This window comes from Dasypus novemcinctus, chromosome 21, assembly GCF_030445035.2.
Source record: "Dasypus novemcinctus isolate mDasNov1 chromosome 21, mDasNov1.1.hap2, whole genome shotgun sequence".
NCBI lineage: Eukaryota > Metazoa > Chordata > Mammalia > Cingulata > Dasypodidae > Dasypus > Dasypus novemcinctus.
The window spans coordinates 84,937,064-84,957,394 of NC_080693.1; the positions used below are offsets into that span (position 1 = coordinate 84,937,064).

The window sequence follows — 20,331 nt, forward strand, 5'->3', positions numbered from 1 at the left end:
GGCCACAGATGCCATCCCCTTGAAAGGGAGACCAGAAATGTATTTGCTTAGAATGAACACAGGAGATGTTGTACATAAAGAAAAATGTCTGAAAAGTTCACCCATCAAAATGTCGTCAGTGAGTTACTGTTTTAAATGCCGTTGAAAAAGTGTGTTTTCTAATACTTCCTCCAGCAAACACATTGCACCTGTGTGATAAGGAAATAAAGACCTTTCTCAGCCTGGCCCAAAGCGTGAAGTGTGTAGAAAGGCTCACAGGTGAACAAACGAACAGAGCCGCGCTCGGAGGTTATTCCCTTGCCCATTCACCCGCACAGCAGCGGCTTTTCCAGAGGCCCACATCCAATGGTGGTGCAGAGACGCAACTTTCTCTCTTACTGTCTTAGGTGCTGCTAAGCCAAGTGCACCGGCTGAGGGCTCTGGACCTTCTGGGAAGATTCCTGGACTTGGGTCCCTGGGCGGTGAGCCTGGTACGTGCTTTCTCATCGACTCGGGCAGGGGGAGGCCTGGGGCTTGAAGGGGGCATGGGCTCCGTGGTGCCTGTGGGTCTGTCATGGAGGAGGTGGCAGGCGTGCCGGGCCAGCCGCAGCCTCGTGGCCCAGCTGCCACTCTGCGCTCACGCTCGTGAAGCCCCGGGGACCTCCCTGGCAGCCGAAGGCGGGGGTCATTTTGGGATTTGGTTTTCTTTAGTTCTTTTGCCCCGTTTCCCACCTTACGTTAGACTTACTCATGGCAGGAAAGAGAGTGTCACTTTTTCGAGAATGGCGTGTCCCCTACCACTGCCACGAAGCTGGAACCAAGCCCCCCATCACACATGGGCCTCTTCCTCCTCCGAGGAGTCTCTGAACCTCACTCGCTGTCTTTTTACTCTTAGGTTAGTCCAAATCTGGAGTACTTTTCTGGTTTCTCATTCCAGAGAAGAGTAGAAATGACTATTTGGAACAGAAAAGATAGACAGAAATAGAATTAATAAATGATCTTTTTTTTCCAATTAAATTTCAAGGAAAATAAAAAAGATCAAGGGGAACCTATAGGTTAAAAGAGACTCAAGACCTGTTACCAATCGCGGCATACAGACCGGATTTGGTCACTCTTGCATATAGAAATTAAAATGTTAAAGTTTAAAGAAATTATTTCTGGCTATTCGATATTACTCAGGAATAACTTCAGAATTTTTGGTGTCATCCTGGTATTGCGATTATGTTTCTTTATGAGAGACCTGATTTCTTAGAGATGTATACTAGATGTTTAAAAATGTTCATCTTGTAATGTCAACCAAGAGTGACGTTTGATAATTCAACAAAGAAGGAGGAAAGAGACCATTGAAAATTAGGAAGCCTGATTCGGGGTGTGTCACCTGGGGCACCTGAGACCCTGACCGCCTGACCGCACAGGTTCACAGTGCGGCTCGCAGGAGCACACCGTGCTGGGCGTGCCTGTGGGTTGTGAGCAACGACGCGCCAAGTGGGTGGTCGTACCCTGATGAAGACGGGGAAGCGTGTGTTCATCGCACAGTTTAGAAAGGCGCTCACTTACATGATTCATGTTTAAAAATTAATTTTGGCCCTTTAAAGAATTAGGCTTGGGAGCAGATGTAGCTCAGTGGCTGAGCACCTGCTTCCTGTGTACGAGGGCCCAGGTTCAATCCCCGGTACCTCCTAAAAACAAACACACAAAAAAACAACTCTCCTCGGGGAGCAGACGTAGCTCAGTGGTTGAGTGCCTGCCTCCCATGTACGAGGTCCTGGGTTCAATCCCTGGTCCCTCCTAAAAAAAAGAATTAGGCTTATGCTAATCAGAATTTTGCTAATACACAAAAAGGTGCTGGTTAAATGGGTTATTGCTACATGACAGATTTTGGCTCTTAGGCCAGGGCTTGACAGCCTAAATTGGAGAAGGAAAGTGTTCCTTCCTCGTTCAGTGTGACCTGATAACAAGCAGGGGACACAGACCTGCCGGGCGGCTCTTGGCCTGGCCACGCCCCTCCGCCTGCCTGGCTGCGGGAGGCCCCACGCACTGGAGCAACACCTTCAGAATGGCTTCGGGGTTCTCCAAACTCGAGATGAGGATCTAGCCAAGCTCAGACGGTTGGCTCAACAGGGCTTGGGCTGGCTGCCTGGCCCCAGTGATGCCCACCTTCTCTGCTCCCTCATCTGAGAGGGAAGGGTCCCAGGAATGAGAAGCTGCCCGAAGCCTGGCACTGGGAGGCCACAGGGAAGACAGGGGTCCCTAGACTGGCCTGTCCTCAGGCACATGTTTTTCCCCAAAGGTGCTTTTCTGGGGCAAATGTGAATATTGAAACAGAGGCGCGACTTGGGGTGCGATGAGGCACAGCTGCCTCTCCAGGACCACCATTGAGTGCCTTCTGTCTTGTGCGTGGGTGCAGACCTGGCACCTGAGGCTGGGTGGGGTGCCCAGGTACGGAGCAGCCTGTGCCTTAATGGGGAGGAGCCGCCGCAGGCCCGACTCTGCTCTAGAACCGCCAGGTCTGGAAACACCGGGCAGTGTCTAAGAGTGGAGCAGAGGTGGGTGGGACACCGGGAGGGTCCCCTGCCCTGTAATGGGGCACGCCCACCCGTCAGTTCCCAGGTGCAGGGTGTGAGCAGCTTGTCCCCGAGCTGTGTGGTCGCGGACGGGGAGGGCCCGGGACCGCAGCGCTCACACGTCTTCTTTCCCCACAGGCCTTGTCCGTCGGCATCTTCCCTTACGTGCTGAAGCTGCTGCAGAGTTCGGCCCGAGAGCTGAGGCCCCTTCTGGTCTTCATATGGGCCAAAATTCTTGCCGTGGACAGTGTGAGTAATCTGGGATTCTCTCGACACACGTGGAACGGTGCCGTGTGCTCTGCGGGCAGCCTCCCCCCAGCAGTCTGAGTCCTCATCCGCCACACCCCCGTGACAGCAGCGGCTCGGGCCGGGGCATGGGGAGTGGCCGCTGGGGGGGCTTGGAGCTGGTTTGCTGCCGCCACCTTGCGCCCCCGCCTGTGGTGACGCCCGGGCGCCTCCGCCAGGCCCCACCGGTCTCTTCCCCTCCCCCGGCGCCATCCTCTTCCAGGCTGGAGCAAAGCCCTTGGCGTGGCAGCCCCTGCCAACTGCCCTCCAGGCCCACCTCCTTCCCGTCCCCTTGGAACTCACACGTGGCCTTCCAGCCTCCCCAGGCCACCCTACGGCCGTCCTTGTTCTCCTGGGCCTGTGACGCTGAGCAGCACTGACCCCGGCCCCGGAACTCTCCCTGTCCTTCTGTCTTCCCGGCTGACACCTTCTCTTTTCCTGGCCCCGAAGGCGTGGGCAGGGCGCCGAGGCGAGGGCGGCACTGTCAGCCAGGCCCGGGGTGCAGCAGGCCTCGGGCCCACGTCTCTGCATGGCCGCTGGACCTCCACAGCCACGTGCGCCCTCCTGGGACTGAGGCTGGTAGCTCCCCGCATTTCACACTCTGTGCCAAGTGACGGCTATACCTGTCCTGCCCCACCAGGCTCACGTGGGGACTGGACGTGGCCCCAGAGCCGCAAGACGGAGGCAGAGGGGAGCAGGCGTGGGTCAGGGTTGAGCGCCTGCTTCCCACGTACGAGGTCCTGGGTCGATGCTGGAACCTCCTTAGAAATTAATTCATTTTTAAAAATAGGGTGCGGCAGTTGGGTCGCAGGCTCCTCGGGAGGCGCACGGAAGGACTGCATTTGTTAGGAGAAAAGAGCGCGTGGGGACGTGACTCCACAGAGCGGGCAGGGCCTCGGCGAGGCAGGAGCCATTTCCTTTTCTGTGCGAGGAGAGAACGAGTGAAAGCAGAGGCAGGGCCTCGAGACCACGTGCGCCCTGCCCTCCCCTCGGCCCGCCCGGGGCCGGCCGGCGTCCAGCCGCCACCTTCCTCCTGGTTCCCGGGTGGAAGCCCAGGCCTGGCCCATGTGTCCAGCCCGCCCAGCTCCCCCGGGCTTGGTCCCACACGGGAAGGTTGGTTCCTGCTCACCGGCGCTGGCCGTCCTGAGAGACAGAAATAACTAGATGGGCCTCAGCCCTGCGCTGGCTCCTCCCTCAGCTCCACACTGCCCCGAAAGCCCCTGGGCGCCCTTCACACGGGCCCCATCGCAGGCCCCGCCGATCGCCCCTCAGCCACCCCCCTCCAGCCTTGCTGCCCACCAGCCCTGCCGTGCCCCTGCCCAGCTCCTCGGCGGCCCCCGGGCCTCCGCGCTCAGCCTCGGCGCCCACCACCCCAGGGCCAGGGGCTCGCCCCGATGGAGGGCCACGGCGTGCTTGTTCTGCGGCGAGTGCAGGCTTCATTTGCACCGTCTGTCTGCGTCTTGCTGGTGTCCAGCGCCTCGTCCAGTGACCTCGTGAGTCCTCTTTAGTCCTGACCATTCGCTTGTAGGTTCCCTCAGAAAAGCCGTCCAGGCACTCACGCTGCCTGAGAGAGACCCCGTCTGCCGCTCTCCACACTCCCTCCACACGCTCTCCGCTCACTCTCCGCCCACCCTCCACACGCTGTCCACACGCTCTCCACACACACTCCACACGCTTTCTGCTCGCTCTCCACACGCTCTTCACATGCTCTTCACACGCTCTCCACATGCTCTCCACACGCTCTCCACTCTCCACACGCTCTTCACACGCTCTCCACACGCTCTCCACATGCTCTCCACACGCTCTCCACTCTCCACACGCTCTCCACACGCTCTCCACATGCTCTCCACACGCTCTCCACTCTCCACACGCTCTCCACACGCTCTCCACACGCTCTCCACATGCTCTCCACACGCTCTCCACTCTCCACACGCTCTCCACATGCTCTCCACTCGCTCTTCACACGCTCTCCACACTCTCTACACGCTCTCCACACACTCTCCACCGCTCTCCACACACACTCCACACGCTTTCTGCTCGCTCTCCACACGCTCTTCACACGCTCTCCACACGCTCTCCACATGCTCTCCACACGCTCTCCACTCTCCACACGCTCTCCACACGCTCTCCACACGCTCTCCACACTCTCTACACGCTCTCCACACACTCTCCACCGCTCTCCACACACACTCCACACGCTTTCTGCTCGCTCTCCACACGCTCTTCACATGCTCTCCACACGCTCTCCACATGCTCTCCACACGCTCTCCACTCGCTCTTCACACGCTCTCCACACTCTCTACACGCTCTCCACACACTCTCCACCGCTCTCCACACACACTCCACACGCTTTCTGCTCGCTCTCCACACGCTCTTCACACGCTCTCCACACGCTCTCCACACGCTCTCCACTCTCCACACGCTCTCCACACGCTCTCCACACTCTCTACACGCTCTCCACACACTCTCCACCGCTCTCCACACACACTCCACACGCTTTCTGCTCGCTCTCCACACGCTCTCCACATGCTCTCCACACGCTCTCCACTCGCTCTTCACACGCTCTCCACACTCTCTACACGCTCTCCACACACTCTCCACCGCTCTCCACACACTCTCCACACGCTCTCCCCACGCTCTCCACTCACTCTTCACACGCTCTCCACACGCTCTCCACACGCTCTCCACACGCTCTCCACACTCTCTCTACACGCTCTCCACACGCTCTCCACCGCTCTCCACACACTCCACACGCTTTCTGCTCGCTCTCCACACGCTCTCCCCACGCTCTCCACTCACTCTTCACACGCTCTCCACACGCTCTCCACTCTCCACACGCTCTCCACTCACTCTTCACACGCTCTCCACACGCTCTCCACTCTCCACACGCTCTCCACATGCTCTCCACACGCTCTCCACTCTCCACACGCTCTCCACATGCTCTCCACACGCTCTCCACACGCTCTCCACACTCTCTCTACATGCTCTCCACACGCTCTCCACCGCTCTCCGCACACACTCCACACACTTTCTGCTTGCTCTCCGCCCACTCTCCACACGCTCTCCACTCTCCACACGTTCTCCGCTCACTCTCCACACGCTCTCCACACGCTCTCCACACGCTCTCCGCTCTCCACACGCTCTCCACACGCTCTCCACACACACTCCACGTGCTCTCCACGTGCTCTCCACACACTCTCCACACGTTTTCCACACGCTCTCCACATGTTTATGCTCACACTCCACACGCTCTCCACACGTTCGCCACATACTGTCTACATGCTTTCTTCTCACTCTCCACACTGTCCACCTGCTCTCCACACGCTCTCCGCCAACTCTCTGCCCACTCTTGTATCTCACTTGCGTTTCCCGGGTGACTGCCCTGCCCAGGACCTCTGCCCCTGCCGAGCGGTGGCAAAGTCTGTGAGGCGTCCTTAGCGTAGCCCTGATTGGTGCGCTGCCCCCTCCCCTCTCGCCTGAGGCTGGACCTGGGCTCAGGGTCACTTCACGCTTGGCTCTTCTTGGGCCTGTGCTCTGCACAGGGCCACCGCGGTCAGTGAGCATTTTTGCTGTTTGCTTTGCTCTCTAATGATGGTGAACTCATTTTGAATGTGAATTATCTGATCAGAATATTATATATTTCAACAAAGTATGTGCTTTCCTATCCATTAACCTAACTTCTGATAAAGGGCTTTTTAATTGCCAAAAACACTGGATTTAAGAGTCGAAAAACAAAACCCCACTGCCCTCATTTATGCCAGCCAGCCCTGCTCACTTCCTTCCTCCACCCTTTGCGTCTCTGTGAAATGACAGCAACTGTACTTAGGCTGCCTCCAGCAGGGTGACTCCGGAGCAAAACCCCGCGACATAAAACACTTTCTAAATTATAGACTAGAAGGATCATGAAGGGATCGAAAGGATAAACACCATCTACCCAGGTCGTCTCTTGCTGAACTGAAGCCTTAGTTTTGTGGGCCTGGAAGCTATACTTTGGCCATTCTATTTTACCCTCTTTCAAACTTGACCAAAGAGCCAAGTTACAGAAACAAAAGAGCTTTCCTCAGGAAGTCATTTGGAAACTTTCCATCAGTGCCTCCGTCATCTGTGTCGGCAGGTAGGAATTTGTTGGTACTGGTACGTGCCAGCCGTGGATGAAGGACCAGGTGCGAGGGTCTCTGATGTGTACAAGAGGGAGCCTAAAGCGAAGCAAGGCGGGGGGTGACGGAGGGGGTGGAACGTGGGCAGAAAGCTGCCAGGGGCATGGCGCAGCGCCCTGGCCTGCCCCCAGTGCCCCCTACCCCGTGCTGCCTGACGCTCCTCAGACCTGCCTCAGCTCTGCCTAGTGCCTCCCGTGCCTGCACCTGGCTCGCCTTGACCTTTGGTCCTAGGAGCGGCTGTCCCTGCTTTTACATGTGGATGGCCATCGTGCACTCGCCGTGCGGGTGTCGATTTAACCCCCTGGTCACAGTTACCTCCCAGCGGCCTGTTCCCGTGCACAGAATGCCCACACTCGGTTGTGAGCACACAAGTGCTGCGGTACTCCTTCGTGTTACACTCGACTCTGGGAAGAACATGACGCCAGAGGGTGGTCCCTTCACTGACACTGGGGAGCTGCCCCTGCCCCGGCTGGAGTGCCCTCAGCTGCAGCCTCCCCGTGAACGCCTGTGGGCTGCCTCGTACCAGACCGGGGAGCCACTTCTCTCCCAGCTCGTTGCCTCTGCTCATTTAAAAGCAGTCATTCCGCTGAGAGAAATACTGAAGCCTTTCTGCTTGAAACTGAGCCTCATTCACCTTCCTTCCTTTTCCTAATTGCCGTAGCCGTAATTTCCCAGAGATGAAAGTTCCACATCCTCTAAGGCATTGCACTTCACTGCCCTTCCTCACCTCATTAGTCTGCAGGACCTCTGCAGCTGGCCATCTCTCTCTGGATGTGTGCCACCTGCACAACTCCATCCCCAGACTCAGCTCACACTCCTCGGCCTGGTCATTGTGAGGGTCAGTACTGCACACTGGTTTCTAGACAGGAATGCGACTTTAAGATGAACCAGCTCAGAGGTGCTGGCCAAGCTTTTCAGGCCCCCAGAGCACTTGGCGCTCCCAGTGCCAGGAAACACCCTGGCCTTGGGGCCCTTCTCTGAGAAGGACTTCCGGCCGAGGGAGGCGTGCAGTCCCTTGTGTCCCACAAGCTAAGTTGAGCACTCACTGTGTGCCGTGCGTTGTGTTGGGGACTCCTAAAGGATTCCAGGGGAGGTGGGAATCACCCCAGCCTTAAAGAGAAGGTAAGCTTTGTCTGAGCAGATGGAAGGAGGGAGTTTCCAGGAAGGGGACAGGATACAAAAGAACAGTGTTCTATGTTGCTGAGACAGGGCAATGCAATTTTGAGGAAACTGGTTTGGCAGAGAAGGCATGACTTGGTCAAGGTCATCTAATAACAGCATGTGAAGGAAACCCTCTTTCCTGATTGTCCAAGAGCTCTGATATTCTCCAAGGAATCTAGTCCCAGAGGGTCTCTCCAAAACCATCCCCTACCATTGTTACTCCACACTCTTCTCTACCAGTCAAATCTTACCAGTCACATGAAGAAGCAAGAATATAGAATTTACTGAGATCTATGATTAAGCCATCAAAACCTACCCAGGACCAAAACATATGTTAGCATTGGCAGATGAGGACATCAAAACAGTTATTAGAAGTCTATTCCATTTGTTGAAAAAGTTGAATTGAAAAGATATGAAAGAATCAAAAAGACCCAAATCAAATATCTAAAGGTGAAAACAACAGTGTATAAAATGGAAAAATACACTGGACAGGGAAGCAGATGTGGCTCAGGCAACTAGGCTCCCATCTATATATAGGAGATCCAGGTTCAATTCCCGGGACCTCCTGGTGAAGGCACACTGGCCCACATGGAGAGCTGGCCCATGTGGCATGCTGGCCTGCACAGAGTGCTGGTCTACATGGAGAGCTTGCTCAGCAAGATGACACAACAGAAGAGACACAGAGGAGAGACGTGCAGCAGACCAGGGAGCTGAGGAGGCACAAGAGATTGAGAACCTCTCTCCCTCTCTGGAATGTCCCAGGATCAGTTCCTGGTGCTGCTTAAAGAAAAGATAAGCAGACACAGAAGAACACACAGTGAATGGATACAGAGAGCAGACAGCAAGTGCAAAACAATGAGAGGGGGGAGAAATAAATAAGTAAATTTTAAATATATATATACACGGGAGAGGAACAACAGATTAAATATTGCAGAATAAAAATTAGTGAATTTAAAGACATTGCTATAGAAACTCCAAATGAAAAAAAATTTTTTTTAAAGTTAGAAGAGCATCAGTGAGTTGTGAGACAACTTCAAGTGACCTAATAAGTGTGTATTTGGCATCTCCAAAGGAGGCAGGCAAAAAAAAAATTTTTTGAAGAAATAACGTCTGGATTTTTCCCCAGATTTGATAAAAATTATAAAATCACAGGTCCAAGGATTTCAAAGAACTCCAAGCATAAGAAACGTGGAAAAAAAAAAAAAAAGGTACACCAAGGCTCATCATAATCAAATTACTTAAAGAAGTGATAGAGAAAAAAAGTCTTAAAAGTAATAGCCCAGGCACGGGGGAAGAAGCACAGGAGCAAAGGTAAGGAGGACAGCAGATTTCTTTTCAGAAGCAATGAAAGCAAGAAGGCATTAGAACAACAGCTGTAAAGTTCTGAAAGAAGCTGTCACCCTAGAATTCTATACCCATTGAAAAGATAGTTCAGAAATGAAGGTAAGATAAAGATTTTTTTCAAGCATACAGAAGTTGAGAGAATTCATCACCAGTTGGAGTGGCTATATTAATATCAGACAAAGTAGATTTTAGAGCAAAAACTATTACCAACACAGTGAAGTCAATTTTATAAATTAAAATGCAGTTGATTCTTCAAGAGGATATAACAGTCTTAAAACATTTGTTTACCTAATAAGAGATGTTCAAAATTTATAAAACAAAACCTGATGGAACTGCAATGAGAAATAAGCAAAGCCATGGCTGTAGTTGGGAAATTTCATTACTCCTCAGTAGTTGGGAGGATAAGTAGACAGAAATCAACCGGTAAGGAGTGAGGAGACTTGAGCAACACTGTTCATGATCTGGACCTGACTGCCAGCTTATGGAGTGTTCCATCCAACTGCAGCAGAAGGCACACTCTGTTCTAGAACATACCTAGACCATAAAACAAACCTCAACAACTTAAAAGAACTGAAATCATACAGAGTGTGTTCTACAACCACAGTGGAATCAAACTCAATATAAACAGAAAGATCAGGGAAATCTCCAAACACTTAGAAAAATACAACATACTTTTATTTTATTTTTTTTTTAGATTATTTATTTAACACACCCCCCCCCCCCCCCAGCTGTCTGCTCTCTGTGTCCACTTGCTGCGCATCTTGTTTCTCTGTCCGCTTCTGCTGTCGTCAGCGGCACGGGAAGTGTGGGCGGCGCCATTCCTGGGCAGGCTGTACTTTCCTTTGTGCTGGGCGGCTCTCCCTAAGGGTGCACTCCTTGCGCGTGGGACTCCCCCACGCAGGGGACACCCCTGCGTGGCGCGGCACTCCCCGCACGCATCAGCACCGCGCATGGACCAGCTCCACACGGGTCAAGGAGGCCTGGGGTTTGAACCGCAGACCCCCCATGCGGTAGACGGATGCCCCAACCACTGGGCCAAGTCCGTTTCCCACAACATACTTTTAAATAATCCATTGGTCAAAGAGGAAGCCTCAAGGGAAATAAGAAATGCCTTGAACTGAATGAAAACAAATACCAACTTCTCAAAATTTGTGGAACACATTACGCAGCCCTGAGAGGGAAATTTTTAACACTATATTTGTATGTTAGGAAAAGAAGAAAGGTCTCAAATCAATGACTTCAGCTTCCACCTTAAGAACCAGTAAAAGAAAAGCAGATTAAATCCAAGTAAGGAGGAAAAAGGAAATAAAGATTAGAGTGAAAATCAATGCAAAAGAAAACAGAAAATAGAGCATTGCTATTAAATCAAAAGCTGATTATTTGAGATCAATAAAATTGCTGAACCAGTAATTAGAGTTTCAACGTAAGAAGGAAGACACACATTCCCAATATCAGGAATGAGAGCAGTAACCTCCCTAAAGGTTCTAGAGACATTAATGGGATAATAAGTGAATATTATGGGCAACTTGGTGCCAAATATGGCCACTTTGACGAAATAAACAAATTCCTTGAAAGACACAAACTACTCAAGGAAAAATAATCTGAATAGCATTTTATCTATTAAAAGAAATGAAATTTGCACTTTAAAGGTCCAGGTGGCTTCACTGGCGAATTCTACCAAACACTTCCTGAGCTGAGCATTGCCCTGGTCCCAAGCCTGAGGCACACACCACAAGAAAAGGGAGCGGCAGCCCAACATCGCTTGTGAGCATAGATGCCACAATTCTAACCAAAATTTTAGCGAATTGAATCCAACAATGTATAAAAAGAATAAATATACCATGACCTAGTGGAGTTTATTTCAGGATGTAAGATTGGTTTAATGATTGATAATTAATCAATGTAATTTACCATATTAATAAACTAAAAAAGAAAAATCATGTGAGCATCTCAATAGAACAGAGAAAGCATTTGATAAAGTTCCTGATTAAAAATAAAAAGTCAACTCATTGAACACAAAATCAGCTTTTGGGGTTGCTGTTTTTTTCCTATGAGTCGGGCCTATCCTAAGCAACCGTGTCTAAGGGACCTGCGGTTGGCATTGGTCTTGGCACCACCTACTCTTGTGTGGGTGTCTTCCAGCATGGAAAAGTGGAAATAATTGCCAGTGATCAGGGAAACTGAACAACTCCAAGCTATGTCGCTTTTACTGATACCGAACGATTGAGTGGTGATGCCGCAAAGAATCAAGTTGCTATGAACCCCACCAACACGGTTTTTGATGCCAAACGTCTGGACATAGATTTGATGATGCTGTTGTCCAGTCTGATAGGAAGCATTGGCCCTTTGTGGTGTTGAATGATGCCAGCAGACCCAAGGACCAAGTAGAATACAAGGGTGAGACAAAAAGTTTCTACCCAGAGGAGGTATCCTCTATGGTTCTGACAAAGATGAAGGAAATTGCAGAAGCCTATCTTGGAAAGACTGTAACCAATGCTGTTGTCACAGTGCCAGCTTATTTCAACGACTCTCAGCGTCAGGCCACCAAAGACGCTGGAACCATTGCTGGCGTCAGTGTACTCAGAATCATCAGTGAGCCAACTGCTGATGCTATTGCTTATGGCTTAGACAAAAGGGTTGGTGCTTAAAGAAATGTGCTCATCTTTGACTTGGGAGGTGGCACTTTCGATGTGTCAGTCCTCACTATTGAAGATGAGATTTTTGAGGTCAAATCTACAGCTGGAGGCACTCACTTCGGTGGAGAAGACTTTGACAACTGAATGGTCAGCCATTTTATTGCTGAGTTCAAGCACAAGCAAAAGAAGGACATTAGCGAGAACAAGAGAGCTGTCCGCCGCCTCCGCACTGCTTGTGAACGAGCTAAGCGCACCCTCTCTTCCAGTACCCAGGCCAGTACTGAGATTGATTCCCTCTATGAAGGAATCGACTTCTATACCTCCATTCCCCGTGCCCAGTTTGAAGAATTGAATGCTGACCTCTTCCGTGGCACTCTGGACCCAGTGGAGAAGGCCCTTAGGGATGCCAGACTAAAAAATCGCAGATCCACGATATTGTCCTGGTGGGAGCTTCTACTCGGATCCCCAGGATTCAGAAACTTCTCCAGGATTTCTTCAATGGGAAAGAACTGAACAAGAGCATCAACCCTGATGAGGCTGTTGCTTACAGTGCAGCTGTCCAGGCAGCCATCCTCTCTGGACACAAATCTGAAAATGTTCAAGATTTGCTGCTCCTGGATGTCACTCCTCTTTCCCTTGGTATCGAAGCAGCTGGTGGGGTCCTGACAGTCCTCATCAAGCACAATGCCACCATTCCCACCAAGCAGACACAGACCTTCACTACGTTCTCTGACAACCAGCCTGGTGTGCTCATTCAGGTTTATGAAGGTGAGCATTTCGTGACCAAGGATAACAATCTGCCTGGCAAGTTTGAACTTACAGGGATACCACCTGCCCCCCGTGGTGTTCCTCAGATTGAAGTCATCTTTGACACTGATGCCAATGGCACCCTCAAAGTGTCTGCTGTGGATAAGAGTACAGGAAAAGAGAACAAGATTACCATCACTGGAGGTCCACGGTTCAAACCCCGGGCCTCCTTGACCCGTGTGGAGCTGGCCATGCGCAGCGCTGATGCGCGCAAGGAGTGCCGTGCCACGCAAGGGTGTCCCCCGCGTGGGGGAGCCCCACGCGCAAGGAGTACGCCGTGAGGAAAGCCGCCCAGCGTGAAAAGAAAGAGCAGCCTGCCCAGGAATGGCGCCACCCACACTTCCCGTGCCGCTGACGACAACAGAAGCGGACAAAGAAACAAGACGCAGCAAATAGACACCAAGAACAGACAACCAGGGGAGGGGGGGAAATTAAATAAAAATAAAATAAATCTTTAAAAAAAAAAAAAAAAAAAAAAAAAAAAAGATTACCATCACTAACAGCAAGGGCCGTTTGAGCAAAGACGACATTGAGTGCATGGTCCAGGAAGCTGAGAAGTACAAAGCTGAAGATGAGGAACAGAGGGATAAGGTGTCCTCTTAGAATTAGCCTGAGTCCTGTGCATTTAACATGAAAGCAACAGCTGAAGATGAGAAACTTCAAGACAAGATCAATGATGAAGACAAACAAAAGATTCTTGCTAAGTGTAATGAAATCATCAACTGGCTGGATAAGAATCAGACTGCAGAGAAGGAAGAATTTGAACATCAGCACAAAGAGCTGGAGAAAGTCTGCAACCCCGTCAATGCCAAGCTGTACCAGAGTGCAGGAGGCGTGCCGGGGGAAGCCGGGGCTTCCCTGCTGGTGGGGCACCTCCATCAGTGGCGCCTCTTCTGGACCCACCACTGAAGAGGTTGATTAAATCCGCATGCATACGTTAGCATTATTACAGTAAATTGAAGGACCCAAATTTGTAGCAAATACCGTGGCAGTTTAAACTTTAGCTGCTACACAAAATTCTGGGCATTCTCAGTACTTGACTATGGAATGTGTACAGTGAAAGGAAATTACATTGCACTTTATAGCACTGTATTGTAAGTGAAAAATGCAATGTCTTAAATAAAACTATTTAAAATTGGCACCATAAAAAAAATAAAATAAAAAGTCATACAAACCAGTAATAGAATGGAATAGTGATGGACTAGAGCTTCCTCAGGCAGATAAACAGCATCTACAAACATGTACAGCATCACCCCACTTCCGGGGGTCTGGGCGCTTTGCCCCGAAGTCAGCGACAAGGCAGGATGCTGCTCTCACCCCTGCTGCCCAGCCTCGTACTGGAGGTTCTTGCCGGTGCCCAGATAGGGGCAAAGAGGCCTCCAGATTCAGAGGACACGATACAGGGAAAACCCGATGGAACCTATACCCCCTCCCACAAGAAAGCTATTAGAACTAATAAGTGAATTTAGTAAGGTTCAGTTTGCAAGATCAATATACAAAAATCCTTTTTTTTTTCTATTCACAAACAATGAACAATTGGAAGTTGACATTTTTTAAAAATACCATTTACAGTGGGGTAAAAATGTGAAATAATTAGAGATAAATTGGACAAAAGGTGTATACGGCCTGTGCTCTGACAACTACAAGACATTGGTAGGAGAAATTAAAGAAGACCCCGATAAATGGAAGGAGAGTCTATGTGTAAGGGTCCTGATTCTGAAGCCACATGGAGCGGAAAGGACCCAGAATCACCAAAACAGCCTTGCAGAAGGGGAGTGGAGTTGAGGACTGATGCTGCTACTGAATTCCAAGACGTCTTGTGCTTCTCCAGTGATCCTGACAGTGTGGCGTGGCTGTCAAAACAGACAGATAGGTCAGTGGAACCCAATGGAAAGTCAGACGCAGACTCGTGCATGTATGACAACTTATTCTCAACAAAAACTTTATTCAATGGAAGAAGGGCCGTCTAGCCGACAAGTGGCACTGGAATAACTGGCATCCATATGCAAAAATGAACCACAGTCCATGCCTTGTATCCTGTATTTATAAATATAAACTCAAAATGGGTCACAGACTAAATGCAAAACCTAAACCGTAAAGCTGATAGGAGCAAGCCTTTGTACCTTGGCGACTTTGGGTTAAGCAAAGATTTCTTAGGTACAACACTAAGCGTACACCCCATAACAGAGCAAATCTATAACTTGGACTTCATCAAAATTAAACAGGTGTGCCCTGTGAAAAGACACTGTTGAAAGAATGAAGACAAGTCACAGGCTGGGCAAATATTTGCAAATCATTTATCTGATAAAAACTTGTAACCATAATATATGAATTACTCTCCAGACTCGTTATGAAAACATGCAAATGCTTGAACTAGGCAGGATGTTTGAACAGAGACTTCATTAGGATGATATGTGGATGATGATATGTGGATGGCCGATAAGCACATGGCAGGATCTGACATCATTAGTCATTAGGAAGTGCAAATTAAAACTGCAGTCATGTATCACGGCATACCATTAGAATGTCTAAACTGGACAGGAAGAAAACGTGATAGCAAGTGTTAGTGAGGATATGAGCAGACAGGAGCTCTGCTGGTGGGAATGTGAGAGGGCTCACACTTTGGAAAATCATTTCACAGCTTCTAGTAAAATCAAATATACACACCTATCAGTTCACATTCATCATACAGTCCAGTTGTTGCATTCCTTAATATTTATCCGAGAGAAATGAAAGCATATGTTTGTGCAAAGACTTGTACGAGAATGTTTATCGCAGCTTTATATGTAACAGCAGAAACCTGCACATGGCCCCCATGTCCTGAAGGGTCAATGGACAAGCCAACTGTGGGCGCTTCATACAAGGGGCCCTACTCAGCAGTCAGAAGGATGAACTCATCCCAAAATCATGCTGAGCAAGAGACGTCAGTGAAGGAAGGTGTCTACTGGGTGATTCCGTTTATATAAAACCATAGGCAGATCCACCCAGACTGCTGGGAGAGGGAGTTCACCGGTGGGAGGGGGGCTTCCCAAGGGGCACGAGGAAATTTTGGGGGAGATGGGGCCACAGGTGCATGCATATGTCAGAAATGACCAAATTCCATGTTTAAGTATGTGTGTTTTCTTGTATGTCACTTACACCTAAAAGAGCTGTTAAAAATGCAAATTGTAGGACAAAAAAAAATGGGGAAAGTATTAGATAAGAGTAGTGTACCAATGTTAAGTTTCTTGAGCGCGAGTGTGGTTTTGTGGTTATGTGAGAATGCCACAGTCGTTCGGGAGACTTCGGGGCCCAGCGTCCTGAATCTGCCTTTTGTGTTCCAGAAGTACGTAGAGAGGCAGGGAAAGGCGGATGTGGCAGGACGTTTGAAAAACCACTGAAGCACGCAGCTGGGGTTAGGCGGAGGCAAGTGTGGCAGGGCAGTTTAAAGCCATCCTTAAGGTCACCGGCTGGGATCCGAGTGGAAGAAGCAGCTTCGTCCACAGACTGTGCTGGAGCGTCGGGAAGGTGGCACACCAAGGAAGCCAGGCCTGCAGAGACCCCCGGCTGCCTGCGGAGACCCACAGCTTCTGCTCGACGGTTGTGAAGAAGCCAAGATCCGCCAGGCTGTGCTGTTTAAGAGGAGAATGTCAGGTATATGGTTGAAAATATGCTCTTGAGAGAACTCTTTAGAAAATATAATAAGGATCACGTGTTTAAGGTGCTTGGGGGGGCATCTGGTACAGGGGCAAGCTTCTAGGGAGTATGTGAGTGCTCATTTTGTCATAGTGTATTATATCATTGGGTGGAGACCCATATAATGAGTGTGAAGGTGTACCCATATCCTGGGGAGACCTAAAGTTCCCGAAGAAAGGGAATTGTGTCTCTTGAGAGGATCACTGTCTCCCAATTAGTTAGGGCAGTCTAGTATGTCAAGCCCTCATCATTGTTGCAGTATCTGTAAATCTGGTTCCTCAAGTAGTGAAGATTGAGTGTCATGATGTGCCCTGAGGGGAGGGGGAGAGAGGTATAGCATGGATGGAAGCAGGGCAACTGGGGGGCAGTGGAAGTGCTCCACAAGATCATGCAATGATGGACATGTCAACTTACATCTAAAGTGTATAAAAGTCTATAAACTAAAATGTAAACTGTAATGTAAAACATAAGGAAACTAAAAATTTAGAAATTTGTACAGTCTAAAAGATAAACAGTAATGTAAACCAAAATGGAACCGTGTTTGATAGCTATGTTTCAAAATTTGTACATCAGCTGCAGCAAATATAACATGAACATGTTAATAAATTGTTGCTGGGGAAAGGGGAAATGGGTTTGATGTTGGAAATCTGGGAGTCCCCTATATTGTGTATGTGAATTACTGTGATTTAAAACTTTTTTGAAGACAAAATTAAAAATTAGAAAAAAGAAAAAAAAGAAGGGATATAGACACTGAGGAAGAAATGAAAGTGCCTTGCCACTGTACATACAGGGCAACATCTATTGCAGTGATGAAAGGCAAAACATTAGAAACAAAGCTCTACAATACTTTTCATATTATTAATATACCAATTTATTTTTACTTTATTTTAGTATTTCTAAATTACTATGTATTCTATTTCTAAACTTTAAACCCATTACTGTATTTCAATTTCCTATTAATTGAATTTGGCAATATATTAGGATTCATTGTTGAAAAAGTTTTGGACCATAGAGAGGTTCAACTATGGCAGGGGAGGAACGCTGGTGTGGGGTGTTATTGATGCAGGGCACAGGGGTGGGGGAGAGTTCTCCAGGGCATGTATATAGGGAACATAAATATGTTAGGATATATGTTGGGTATTTTTATAGTAGTTACAGTTACAGATGTCAACTGAGGGAATGCTGAGTTCCCACCCAGGGGAACTCTGTCACATTCCCCAATGGAACAACAGTAATCCCCCAAGTGCAACAGCGAAGATCAACAAGGAAGGATGGTCCAATAATGAGCCCTTGATACTGATGAATATGCTTAGGAACCTGTGTGCCTGAAATATGAACTAGGCCTAGAGCTGCATGGTGCCTTAAAGTTACCTCCTGAGAGCCTCCATGTTGCTCAAATGTAGCCACTCTCTAAGCTAAACTCAATATGTAAATTCATTACCTTCCCCCCAACGTAGGACATGACTCCTGGGGATGAGCCTCCCTGGCGCAAAGGGATTACTACCAATCACTAACTGGAGAAGCAACTAGAACGAGACCTCAAGTAAAAGGGTCAACTCAGACCAGCAGAACATCTCAGCCTACATGTTGTTTCAAGTGTTTAAAACTGCTCTTTGACCTTGATTAAAAGGGGGAAATGGCAAAGACAAATGAGTTAATATGGCTAAGAGTCTTTCAGAAAGAGTTGGGAGGTCATCGGAGGGGTCGTGTTTATGCACACCTCAGCAGGACCCCAGAAAAAGCCAAAGTAGATATAACCCTAGGTACTGCTTCTCCTAAAGGCTACAGAGATCCACAGGGTATATAATCATGGCAGATGGATTTGGAGCCGTGTGCCATGTCAGAGGGCCCTACTTTGGAATTTGTGCTCCTGAGTGTAACAGAGCTGGACTCAGATGTGACTTTTCTACACATGCCTCTTCCATCACTTTTACTGAATTTGTGGTTGGTGCTAGGGATGGTCCATACTCAGGAGACTTGAATCTCTGGACTGCCCATGTGCCAGCTGGGACCTGAGCCCCAGCAGAGTGGCGACTCCTACTCTCTGGTTCGTTGGTCTTACCCAGGTCAGCTAACAGGGAGGTGAAGATGGTCAACAACCACACCAAAGAATCAAGAGTGCCTACAACTGCAAGCAGAGGAAATACATCCATCATCCATGTGGAATCTAAGCCCCCTCTTGATCTAGAGGTGGAGAGGACATCACCATCCCAGGGTCCACAGAATGAAGGAATAAAATATGGACTATGGTGGACTTACTGATATTCTACTATAAAACTTTTGTGATAAGTAATAGAAGAAATTTTAGCATCGAGGTGGAGAAAGTGGCCACAGTAGTTGCTGAGGGCAGGGAGAGAGTAGAAGAGATGTGATGTAGGGGATTTTTGGGATTTTGGGTTTCCTTAATGATATTGCAGGATCAGATGCTGGGCTTTATATATATCCTGCCATAACCACTGAATGTACTGGAGGAGAGGGAATTACAGGGTAAACTGTTACCTGTGTAGTGCAGCAGTGTTCACCAAGTGCGATGAGTGTGCCACAATGATGGGGGAGGTTATTGGTGTGGAAGGAGTGGGGTGGGGGGTAGGGGGTATACAGGAACCTCTTATATTTTTTAGTGTAACAGTTCTTTTGTGATGTTTTATCTTCAAAAAAATACAATTTACAAAAATGATGTGGTGGGGAGTGTGTTATGTGGGAACCTCTTATGTTTTTTGGTTTTTTATGTTTTTTAATGTAACATTCCTTGTGTTCTAGTAATTTAAAAAAAATTTTTTTTAAAGGAGGTAGGTACGCACATATAGCCATAGTTACTTGTGCTTGCACGAAGGAAGACAGAGAAGGAGCGCTTCTTGGATGAGGGGTGAAGGGCAGGGCTGGGAGGAAGTCGCCTCCATCTACGCCTCTCTGTAGCTCTTTGATTTTTCAACCTTTGACTTCATCACAAATTTGAGAGCATGTACAAAAAAGCCGACTGGAAGTGTCAAGGCCCTTCACAGAAGCTGGTGATTTTCACATTGTTATCGGCTATTGAACGTTCATGGTCTCCTCACCTTCTGGAGTTTGCCTTAGAGGCGGGAACGTCGGATGTGGCAATAGCTAAAAGCCTTTTTAAATATTTAAGGTAACAAACGTGCCTTGGGAAGGGGGCAGTCTGTTTTGTAAGGAGTGCGGCGCCTCCCGGCGGCGTGAGGGCAGCGTCAGCTGAGTGGTGCGCGCGGGCAGCGCGGGGCCGGGCTCTGCACGGCTCTCCCGGGCGTGGCCTCTCTCGTGGTCAGGCCAGGGCCCACAGCCAGCCCTGCCTCCTCCCTGTCCCCAGCACCGGGCCTCGTGCCGTGTCCCTGAGGCGCCCCCCTGCACGCTGGTTGGAAACCACCCGCGCTCCAGCAGTGCTTCCCCCGGGGGTTATGGTAGAAGTAAACCCCTCCACCCAGGGACCGGAGGCGCGACTGTGCTTGGGCGATGCTCTCCTCACATCGCAGCGTGCGTCGGGGGTTCTGCCAGCTGCTCCCTGGTTGCGTCGTCGCTGGGTCCCTGGACACCTGCTTGGTCGTGCGTCTCGGTCTCTTGGCCTTCGTTCAATCTGCAAGATCCCGTTTCCCCAGAAAATAAACCTTATCTTCGGTGGTAGAGAGACTCCGTTGGCAGCGAGTGCAAAGCAGGAAAGGGTGCCCACCCCGGAGGGTCAGGCCCTGCAGCCTCGGCCTCGGCCTTGGTGCT

The 20,331-nt window shown here is 49.6% G+C and overlaps 1 protein-coding gene across 2 annotated transcripts in view; it reads left to right on the plus strand.

Annotated features, from left to right (window-relative positions):
* The window catches only part of RPTOR (regulatory associated protein of MTOR complex 1), a 434,359-nt gene that overhangs the window by 345,691 nt on the left and 68,337 nt on the right, over positions 1-20,331 (plus strand). For both annotated transcript variants that reach the window (XM_058284855.1, XM_058284854.2), the window contains exons 13-14: positions 387-470; positions 2,682-2,792. In XM_058284855.1, the coding sequence (XP_058140838.1) occupies positions 387-470; positions 2,682-2,792 (195 nt within the window). The remainder of the gene's footprint in view (positions 1-386; positions 471-2,681; positions 2,793-20,331) is intronic.